The sequence below is a fragment of the Salvia splendens genome, chromosome 11 (genome assembly GCF_004379255.2).
Source record: "Salvia splendens isolate huo1 chromosome 11, SspV2, whole genome shotgun sequence".
Classification (NCBI taxonomy): Eukaryota; Viridiplantae; Streptophyta; class Magnoliopsida; order Lamiales; family Lamiaceae; genus Salvia; species Salvia splendens.
The window spans coordinates 6735383-6747271 of record NC_056042.1 but is presented as its reverse complement, the minus strand read 5'-3'; the positions used below and the strand labels follow the sequence as shown (position 1 = coordinate 6747271).

General features: G+C 36.6%; 1 protein-coding gene across 1 annotated transcript; it reads left to right on the top strand.

The window, feature by feature from the left end:
• The first annotated feature begins 446 nt into the window (after positions 1-446).
• On the top strand, positions 447-3082 carry LOC121756254 (probable xyloglucan endotransglucosylase/hydrolase protein 28). Its single transcript, XM_042151753.1, has 4 exons — positions 447-790; positions 927-1027; positions 1326-1534; positions 2340-3082. The coding sequence occupies exons 1-4, from the start codon at positions 601-603 to the stop codon at positions 2821-2823; spliced, it is 984 nt and encodes a 327-aa protein (XP_042007687.1). The 5' UTR covers positions 447-600; the 3' UTR covers positions 2824-3082.
• The last annotated feature ends 8807 nt before the right edge of the window (positions 3083-11889 follow it).

Here is an 11889-nt window from a genome sequence, read left to right as displayed (position 1 = left end):
TTTAACTAAAATAAGATTTTCTAATTGAGAATGTTTTTGTTGGTAGGTTCGCCTATGTTATTGAAAATTAACTACACTTAAATATAATTTTCTTACACACAAACATTCTCAAGGCATCTCAGCAAATATTAGTAACACCTCTGAACCTAATCAACAACTAATTAATCTTTCTGCCAAGTTAATGCTTTCATGTCATTAAATTCTTTGATTATTAAATGAATATTTTTGTTTGGTTAACTTAGAAATACTACTTTTTAAATCAATTTACAATGTCGATGGGACAGCTGGGGAGTTATTTTCACTTTATCTATAATGGTAACCAGTAATTAAATATAATAAATTCAAAATACATAAATTTGGTTTTAACAATAAAAATAATAAGTAAAAATTGAAAAATTGTGTATGTTGCAAAATAGCAAAGCTCAGTGAGAGCACCCAATAAAAGCACACTCGTTTGTCCTCGTCCTCCTCGCTTTCCACTCCTCTCTCATCACTCCGTGCCCCTCTCTCATCTCTCTGTATATAGCCCTCTCTTTCAAGTTTCAAACAATCAACAATCGATTCGTTCAATTCCGAAGAACTCAAGGCTCTGTTTTGGCCATGATTTCTCACACCAAAAATTTCTCCTTTCTCTTTTGCTCTGCCTTTCTCGTGCTATTGGTAAGTGGGTTTTCGAGAAACCTTCCAATAGTGCCCTTTGATGAAGGCTATTCGCATCTATTTGGGGACACAAATCTCATGGTTCTCAGAGATGGAAAATCTGTTCACATCTCTTTGGACCAAAGAACAGGTGTGTGTGTGTGTGTTGTGTGTGTGTGTTTTTCTAGTATTAGTATTTGATTGCCCTGTTTTATGATATTGTGATTGATTTTGGGGAAAGATTTTGGGTTATAGTCGTAAAGATTGGATTTTTAATGTGTGTGCAGGTGCTGGGTTTCTGTCACAAGACCTTTACCTCCATGGCTATTTCAGTGCTTCGATAAAGCTTCCTGCAGATTATACAGCTGGTGTGGTTGTTGCTTTCTATGTGAGTGGAAATTGATGACAGTTTTTTTCTTTTACTTTTTTCTGTTATGAAATGGTTGATTGTGAAAAAGACCAATTTTTGAACGGCAATGGGCTTTTCTGTTTTGTCAGTTTCTTGTGAATCTGGATAGTCAATTGAATTTACTGAGTTTTTGCATGTTAGGAAGATTAGAGGGTTTTTCATGATAAATGATGTTTCAACCTCTGATTGTGACCCTCCAATAATAAGTTGATGAAATTCTTGACCAAATTTGTTTGTACTTGGTTGGATTTTGTTTAAAGTTGGTATTTTTTTTCAGATGTCGAATGGTGATATGTTTGAGAAGAACCATGATGAGATCGATTTCGAGTTCTTGGGGAACATTAGGGGTAAAAATTGGAGAATTCAGACAAATATTTATGGAAATGGAAGCACAAGCACTGGGAGAGAGGAGAGATATGGCCTCTGGTTTGACCCCTCTGAGGATTTCCATCAGTATAGCATCCTCTGGACCCAGAATGTTATTGTGTAAGTATAAGATCCTCTATTATCAATTGCTTTACCAAATTTGATTTGCCTATTATCATGTGTATGCATTTGATGATGTATCATGGATAAGATAGAGTTTGTATGCATTGTTAATGTTGGAATAGGAGATAGAAATGATGTTGTTTGAGCTCTGCAAAACAACCTGTGGTTTGTGTGATGCTGTGGCTGGTTCTGGATTTGCATATGTTTTCAGCCCTTTTAACCCTTTCTGGAGTTTCATTTGTTGCATCTCTTTCCATTTCTAATCAATTGTAGAAAACATGTTTTCCTTTTGTGGGATTATATATGTTGCTGTCTGTTTTGATCCCTTCTTATGCTTACTTTCTTGGCTGTTGATTGTGTAATAGTAGTATATAGTATCTTTGAAACAAACACAGAAGCTCGTTGAATTAGGAAAACTTCAAGTGTGTTTGTCCCTTATTATTTACCTTCTTTACCAACTTACTCTAATATGGTGAAGTTGACCTTACTTCATTTTGAAAGTTGGTTTAGCATAGGATCACAATGACAGGCTGTTCTTGGCTCTTTATGATTTGATCCCGTGTCGTCCTCAAAGCTTGGACGATTCTAGTTGTAATGTTATCACATTGTGTGTGAGAGGATAAAAGAAAAGAGAAACATATCCCATCTTTTTCTTTGCTTTCCAATCTGCTAACTGTGGCAATACTTTTCTTTGCACCTCCCCCTTTTCTTTATCTCTCCCAACATTTCACAAGAATTCGATAAGTGGTCTTGCCTTTATTCTTGATAACATTCCTTTTGTTTTTATCGTGTTTTGTTGCAGCTTCTACGTCGACAATGTTCCCATAAGAGAGATCAAGAGGACAGAAGCCATGAGTGGGGACTTCCCCTCCAAACCAATGTCATTATATGCAACAATATGGGATGGGTCTAGTTGGGCCACAAATGGAGGAAAATACAGAGTCAATTACAAATACGCCCCTTACATCGCTGAGTTTTCCGACTTCGTCCTCCACGGATGCGCTGTCGACCCCATCGAACTCTCCAAGTGCAACACCCTTCCGAAGTTGCCCACCATGTCAAGCCAGCAACGAGTGAAGATGACCGCATTCAGGAACAAGCACATGCAATACTCGTACTGCTACGACCGTGCTCGATACAAGGTCCCTCCCTCCGAGTGTGTGATTGAGCCCAAGGAGGCCAAACGCCTCCGAGGCTTCGATCCCGTGATGTTCGGAGGCACCCGTCGTCCTCACAAGAGGCACCGCCGTGTTATGCCAACTAGGGTCGAGTCATCTTCCGTTTGATCGGGTCATCGGGCACGTGTCACCGTTGATTTAGGGATGTGGGGCTGTGAATAGAAGAATGAAGAGTTCATAGAGGGAAAGGGACATATGGTAGGAGATTTATTCCTAAATGGGGCATTCATTATGATATGATTTGGTATGTATATATTTCATTTCATACCTTTAGTTTGCACCCATTCAGTTTTTTCCTCATTGGTATTGCTATTATTGTCGTTACTATATATACATCCTTGGCTTTATTGAATTTTATTTTGATGAATTGGATTTGTGTTCTTGGAAAAATATGGGACACCCCTTGATTGAATAAATATAAATATAAATATAAATATAAATATAAATATAAATATAAATATAAATATAAATATAAATATAAATATAAATATAAATATAAATATAAATATAAATTATAGTAAAGCATATGTTTGAATTGAGATATGGTGGGTGTTGTTGGGTATAGGATTCCATTTTTTTAAAATTTTTTTGATGATATCAAAGTGTGTTTGTATTTATAGCATGTTTGTTTGTGATGATTATTCTAATGTTTAAAGACCTGTTTCAGTCATTGAAGTGTCAGTCAGGCTTGTCTTGTTCACACCCACCCCAAAAAAGTGGGCCTTTTTAGAATATATTTTCCCTTTTTATGTTTGTATTTATTTATTACCTCCATTTAATTTGCCTTTTTTATTAGAAGTATGTTTGGATTGTGAATGGTCAATTAGGATTTAATTTCTTATCTCTTTGGTCAACCATAATTCACCTCACTTGGCCTTGGATCATCCTTTTCTCTTCGGTGAGCCATCATTTGCATCACTTAGGTGGCATGATTTTATTTTACTTTTATTTAAGAAATAACACTTACAATTAGTCATTCTTTCCTTATACCTATTTATATATTTTTTTCTATTTTTTATCCTTTTTTCATTTTGTTTATTCATCCTATATTCTAATGAATTTAAATATACTACTATAGAGGATGTATTAAAATGACAACACTCTTTATTGTGACACTATACCACCATTTTAGGCCATTGAATCTAAAAATCGTATGCTTGTCAAGCTGCCACGTGGCAGCAAATTTTAATTATGCTGAATCAATTAAAAACGCGGAAGGGTAAAATAGGAAATATCTAATTTTTACATTACCAGATTGCAGTCTTATCACAACAATATTGCAGTTTACTGCACCAGCAATTTCTAATACATTAGACTGCAATCCGTGTTGTGTTCACAAAATTTAATCTTAGGGTTTCGATTTGTGAATATGGAGGCGGCGAAATGAGAGTAGTCGCCATGGGATAGAGGGGGGGGGGGATCGAGAGAGGGAGGAGGATTTGGACAGATTGTAATATTATTCATTGAATATTGCAGTGTTACCACGAAAATATTGCAGTTTACCACACTAGCAATTTCTAATACATTAGGCCATCCACTACGCTGTCACTATATCGTCCCTTAAACTACTATTTGAGGGCCCCACTGTCCTTTTTTACTCCATCCCTTAACTACGGAACGGAACCTGCAACGCTCCGTCCCTTAACCGTCCCTTCAATTACTATTCATTCAATTTCATTTTTTTAATTTTTTTTCCAGCAAATTCAATTAATAAAAATACACTTCATTAAAAATAAAATAACATTACAACATAAAATTCATAAAAAACATAAATTAATAATTTCCTAAACCATAAAAATACATAATTTAATAATTTCCTCCGCTAAAGTTTGCCCGGCGTCGATCTTCTTCAAGTGATTGTTCCATTATTTGACGCATTTGCTCAAAATGATCCATTAGTTTGAGTTGATTGGAGATGGAAATTGGAGTGGATATAGAGAGGATTTGAGAGGAATAGATGTGTGTTTGTGTGTGAAATGAGTATGAAATAGGAGTATTTATAGAGTAAAGAAATTTAAAAAAAATTAAAAAAAATTAAAAACGGCTAAAAAAATGTAACATTACCGTTTGATTTTTTTATATATTTAAATTTAAATTTTTTTTAAAAAATGAATTATTACGTCATAGTGACGAAACCTCCGCGCGTGGCGAGACGTCGCGTCCCGCGTCGCGGAGTGACGGGCTAAGGGACGGTACGGGGACGGGCTGGGGACGGAACGCCCTGCTGCAACGCGTCCCGCCGCGGTTCCGTCCCTCCGTGACGGAACGCGGGACGGTGACGGGACGCGTAGTGGATGCTCTTAGACTGCAATCCGTGTTCTGTTCACGAAATTTAATCCTAGGGTTTCGATTTGTAAATATGGAGGTGGCGAAATGAGAGTAATCGCCGTATGGGGGAGAGAGAGATAGAGGGGGGGGGGGATTTGGAGATTGTCGCTATTTTTGGGGATATCCCCTACTTGATTCTATATGAAATGACTAAAATGCCACCGACAACAATTCCTAATGCACTAGACAACAATCTCAGTTCTGTTCGCAAAATTCAATCTCGAGTGTTGGATTTCCGGATCTAACGGTGTATATTGGTGTTATGTTGTTATCCTACCTATGGTGGCACTATAGTGTGCCCCTACTACTATATTATCTTTTATTACACTAATGGATCCCATCTTATAATTTTTTATTCATTTATAATTTTTTAGTTTTAATTAACTTACCAATGTGATTTAATTAAAAATATTGAAATTGATATAAGAATCAAATTTATTATATTAAATAAAATGAATATTTTAAAAGTGAAAAGGGAGATTATAGGAAAAAAGAGTAAACTGGATTTTGAACCCACAACTATTAAATTATCATGAATACATTTTTTAATAGGTTAGGTTTTGATTTTTCATTTAAATTCAATACATTTATATATAGTTAATGAAAGATATTTCTCTAATGCAGATTCAATAGTATTATCCAATTCAATACACAAGGAAAACTATAGTAGGAGAACTACCTATAAAACTTACCTAATATGTAGAGTAAATCCATAAAGTATAGCTTTTTACTAATTTATGCAATTGATTATATGTATGGATAATTATAAAAATTTAATATTAGTTTCTTCTTAAAATAATTAACAAATCATAATTAGTTTTTGATAAATCAATTTATCTTAATTGAGTATTACGTAGATTTTAAATAATATTGTTAAGTCGTAGTATCAGTCACTTGGTTACGGATTAGCAAATTTAAATTAAGAAATGGTTAATACAGTTTATTTTTGAAGTGACAAAACTCTAGTGGAATTAAAAGATCTGAGCATACAAACATCTGAAATTGCTAATTAAAGAATGTGAGAACTTAGAATACTTTTGCTTGTGAGCTTGAAAGAGTGTTTGAGATGTGTGATCTTCTGTCCCAAACTCATGCTTATTTATAAGCCAAATGAGGAACTTCAAGAAGTAGTATAGCCTTAAGACACCTCTTAAAGTTGGTAAGAGGTTACTATTTATTAGGTGAAATAATAAAAGCCTTGTTCCTATGGAAAAACAAAAATCTTGGATTTACATCACTCACTAACCCCCCACGTTTTTATACTATTTGTATCTAGCTTTCAAATTACCAAAATGTAGTACCCAGAAATGATATTATAAATTAATTCAATTTTGAAAAGATTAAATGCAGCATGAGCTTCCAGTCAAAAGTTGAACTGAACCTATACCATTTAATTTTTAAAATTTAAATCTATAATTAGCAGAAAAATAATCAAAATCAATACCGGGCTAAACTAACGTGATCAAACCAAATTCCTTACTACAGTTAGCTTGTATCGAACAAAATGTTTGTTTGAAAATGGGCATAGAATACTAGGTGGAAGCCATACACATAACATAATAAGAGTGTTATTCTCTTCCTACATAAAAGAAAATTTAGAATTTCTTTTATCCGTTTGGTATCATGGAATTGAGCATGCGGAATTGGAATTGGAGGCTACCACAAAATATTTTGATTTGAAATTGAATTAGAATTACAATTCCTCTCAATTCCACAATTTATTTGAATTCCATATGAAAGTAGATAATTAAAATTTCAAATATTAATAAAATTACACTTTCATACAGTACACACACATACAACACACACCTGCACCTACGCACACATACACACATCAGCACGCACACCTGCACAGCTGCGCACACATACACACACCTTGCACAAACACACACACACACACACTTGCACACACCTGCACACATATACACACCTGCACACACACTTGCACACACCTGCACACACATATACACATACAGCACACACATATTTTTATATAACTAAAGGAATTAGCCTAAAATGTGAATCACTAGAAGCCCGCAGCATAATGCATAACAATATCGATGAGAGCAAAATATGTTGCTTTATTACTGTAGTGAACTGAAAAATAACATGAAACTGTGGTTTTGATTCAGAATGACTCAATATAGAACTTATAAAGCGAGTCTAGTTTTTGGATTTAGCTTCGTTTCTCTCAATAAGCTTAACGAAGTTGCGCACAAGGGTTTTGCCTTCGCTGGTTATGATACTCTCCGGGTGGAACTGAACTGAACTCCCTGCATTTACCCAAAAAAAACCATGAATCTCAGTCCAATCATCACCTAACCATGCAAAGTGCAATAATACAATCTCAATCTCAATCATCTCTTGCAAATATGGCAGTATCAAGGGAAATTGTAACCTCTTTCGTGGTCCAAAACCGACCATCAAAAACAGACAGAATAAACATTTTTGTGGCCAATGAAAATGATAGAATATGGACACCCGCCGTCTTCTGTCCATGCAGTAATCTCAAGGACATCACTGGGAAAACTTTCCTTTTCGATAACCAGGCTATGGTATCTAGCAGCTGTAAATGGGCCGTACAAAAAACATAAATATCTCATTCATTCAGTTGATTGATGGCAACGACATATTTTATTAGGCAAGGGGACATTGCAGCTATGCAAGATACATGCCAAAATTTGTGAATTTCATCAGATGTTTGGCACACTCTTTAAATGAAAAGGCGGCATTTCGCACTCTATAATTGACATGCATTATCTTGACACTTTTGACACTCATCCACTTCACAAGGAAATCGTCAACGAAACAATATTTTGTACGTGAAGTAATTTGGAGGGTGCAATATTCCACTTACCCAATTTCATCTGATTACTTTGAGTAAGTCATCTTCATCTCGAGACACTTCAGTGACAAGATTCTATGACACAGTCTGCAGATAGCAGTTTAGGAGGGACACTACTAACACTGAAAAAGGGATATGATGTGTTTATAAGTAGAAGTATCAAATATCACATTTTTTAATATGTTACCAAAGAATTGATGAGCGAACAGGTGAAAGAAACATAGAGGCCATTTAGTATTTATTCCTCGTTTACCCAATTAAAGTAAGAACTGATTTAGGAATAAACTTTTATATTGATAAAGATGCAGAAGAATGTCACAGAAGATAAATATGAAAGCATCCTGTAAAATTATGATCTTTATCAGAAAAACTATCAGTACTCTGAGGATTCTGTTATTATCCAAAAGCCAAACTGGTATAAATACAAAAAGGAAGCACAAGAAAGGAATATGTAGTATACATAAAGAAGCCTGCAAACACGAGGTATATCTTGAGATCTGTTACCTAGTAATGTGAATTGCACACTTACAAATATTCAACCTTGACCACCAAAATTGACAATTTATTTTGCAGTGTTTACCAATAGTGCAAAACATTATATAGAGTATAACTCATTGCCCTTCCAATGATTAATAAGCACATCCACATGAAGAAAGACTTATTTTGATAACCCAGCAAACAAGCCATCTTCCCCAGCCTCATTGTAATAAACAGGAGAAGATTTTCCACGCATCACTCCATAGGGAGCTCGCACAATTTTTCCTGCAAACAATAAAGCCGGATAAAGACAGAATATCATAATCCAATGTCGAGACAATAAGAAAGGTGCAATCCAGAAAAATCTGCTTATCTTCTAAAACACATCACTACATTCTATAATACTATAACGGATAAATTCTATTTTTGGTAATGCATGTTAATGGAATTCCATTTTAATGAAGGTTTTAGTTGTATTCCGACTCAGGGAGTGACGCATAACCATTATGCGTCGTTATTTAGAGACGCATAAGCATTATGCGTCTTTAAAGACGCAACACAGTTGTGCGTCTTTCTTAAATGACGCATAACACTTATGCGTCTTTTCCTAGCAACGCATAACACTTATGCGTCTTCCGTCGGGTTTTAAAACAAGCAGAAGGCTTCGCAGCACAGAGCAGAAGCAGCGAACCAAGCGAACAAACCTGCAGTTGTTATTTAGTTGTATTCCGACTCAGGGAGTGACGCATAAAAAAGATGTGGGTGGACCTATGGTTCTTTTGCAGCTGTGGGCGTGGGAAAGAATGCCCACATTGAGGCCATCCTTTTTTATATCGCCTATGCACACGCTGTATACCCCGTGTGGAGCCTAGTAATGTATTTTTTACATTAACTTACTTAATTATGTATTTTTTTGGTAACTTTGACATTAATATTATGTATAGGTGACACGAAGTTACTGAAATTGGAAATGCACCACTACATTCAGTAGCTCATTATCGTGATCAATTATCACTGATTCGTCCTGACCAGGTGAAATTTTTTTTGTTGTCTTAGTTAATGAATTTACTACAGTATGAAATTAATTGTGATTTTTATATTATTTTTTTGTAGTTTCTGTAGACACTGTATGCAGATTGTATCCTGCCTGATTACTGCATTGATTCGACTGCATCATTCCTGTGCGACACTTATTTGGTGTGCTGGTCATTTGTCAAGGCACACGAGGCTGGACGCGTTTGCCGACAATTTAACCGCTACCAGCGTATTCCTCAGTATTGTGATAGGATGCTACATAATGCCGGACATTTGTGTAAAAGTCACCACCGTGGGAGGAAGGGCACTGATTGGGCTAAGGTACATAAATTCTTCATTGATGAATGAGACTTGAGACACGACAGGTTCCAATCAACTTTTGACCATGCAACGGCGACAATAGATGGTCGCATTAATCCGGGCTATATGGCGTGGTACAATAGGATCACAGTGTCGTACCTAGTTCAACCTGGGACACAGTCAACTGATGGGATGAACGAGTCAGCCTCTTCTATGAAAAAATGGTATGTTATGTTTTTGTATATAAAAAGTATTTAGTTTGAAGTTTGTATAGATTGATTGTAATGATTTTGTATTTGTGTTATCTAGGTTGAGACCCTTCAGGGGATATGGCATTTGACCTCTGAACATGACATAGACCCTCGGTTACGGCAGATTCGGGAAGTGGCTGCTGAGGCCCTTCGTACGACGAACCATACTGATGTGATGGAGTATCCAACTTCGCAACGGCAAAATGTGGCCATGCCGCCCCGCCCACCAACTTCTCTTCGTCATGGACTGCCAGGTGTCCGGACGGGTGGGCACGGGAATACACGACAGCATAGGTTGTCGCAGCCGCAACATCTGCAACCTGAGTATGCGGTACCAGAGCCCACGAATCCGGAGTACGATCCCCCATGTTGGTCTGTCTATCCAGGGTCATAGTCACAGTTGAGTGGTGCAAGCCACGAGCCCTCGCAATAGGGAGCACGAGCACCATGTGATTCATTCTTTGGCGGTGGGTCTAATTGGGATGCAGCTCTAGCAGGACGTGATCCATACTTCCAGAATTATCAATTGGTGGAGCCTGTGGGGGAAGAAGAGGGTCAGGAAGAAGAGAACCTGGAAGAAGATGATGAAGTAGTATTTAAACCCCCGACCGAGGGATGCTCACTACCAACTGTGAAGAGTTCATCGAGTAAGATTGGGAAGGCTATGCACAATGTATTTAGGGGATTTTCAACAAGGAAGAATAAAGGGAAAGCTCCAACAAAGTTCACGCCTTCGGGGAAATAGGTTTTGGTCATATGTTGGTATTTGTTTATATTGAAACAGGTTTTGGTCATATGTTAATATTTGAACATTGTTGATGGGTTGAAACAAGTTTCGGGCATATGTTGGTATTTGTTTATATTGACACAGGTTTTGGTCACATATTTAAGGTGAAACAATATTCATCTGACATAACAACCGTCAACAAAAGTCAATAAAAATCATAATAACTGTATTCCGGAAGTGGTTGTTCATCTAGCATAACAGGTTTACATGCTACTATCTCATCATCAGAACTACCATCAACATCATCAGCACCATCACCATCACTGAGATCGGGGTCTGGCTCTGTCTCAGATAGTGACGCTGGCTCATCAAGATCATCTGCAACATGTACCTCATCATTCAGTCCACCACCAACATCAGCAACATCTACAACATCTCTCTGCTCATTCGTACTACGATAAAAGCTCATATGATCCACCCTCGTAAATGATCCAATACCACAGTCAAAGCTCATTTGTTCAACCCTCGCAAATGATCTAATACCATAATCAACTACTGGTGGAATTTCTGAACTCCTCACATGTGAATACTCAACAAATAATTCAATACACCCACTTGAATTTTGAGCATTGTTGAACATAAACATCACACTTTCATCACTGCAAATCATAGAACATGTATAACTCATACCAGAAGCAAAGACTATACATTGTCTCTATAATAATTCAATTGTGTGTTGATTCATATCTATTCTCATCGCATCACAGATCATTGCTACCAATTCAGAATAAGAAACACATGAATTTAATATGATGGAGCTCCTCGCACGAGGTGGTTCATAACCAATACCCATATGTGGTAGTTGAACTACTCTACCACCCCAATACAAACTCACAAATACTTGCATGATTTCTGCATCAAAAACATTTCAAAAAACAACAATTATGGACATTTTTCCTACAAGCCCTAATTTAATAAATTGGGTAAAACTAACAAATGAAAGCAAAATAAACATGAATAATGATGAATGTACCTAAATTGAAGAACAATTACTGGATCTTATGGGGAAATCGCCGGAAATCGCCTACACCCGAGAGAGGAAATTCTGTGCGCTGCTTCTGCCTTCCGTGGTCTGTTAAACCTGACTGAAAGACGCATAAGGGTTATGCGTCATTACACTAAGACGCATAATGGTTATGCGTCTTTATCGA

Coding starts and splice junctions, on each gene's coding strand:
- LOC121756254 (XM_042151753.1), top strand. CDS start 601: ATGATTTCTCACACCAAAAATTTCTCCTTTCTCTTTTGCTCTGCCTTT. Junction 791..926: donor CTCTTTGGACCAAAGAACAG/GTGTGTGTGTGT, acceptor ATGTGTGTGCAG/GTGCTGGGTTTCTGTCACAA. Junction 1,535..2,339: donor TGGACCCAGAATGTTATTGT/GTAAGTATAAGA, acceptor GTTTTGTTGCAG/CTTCTACGTCGACAATGTTC.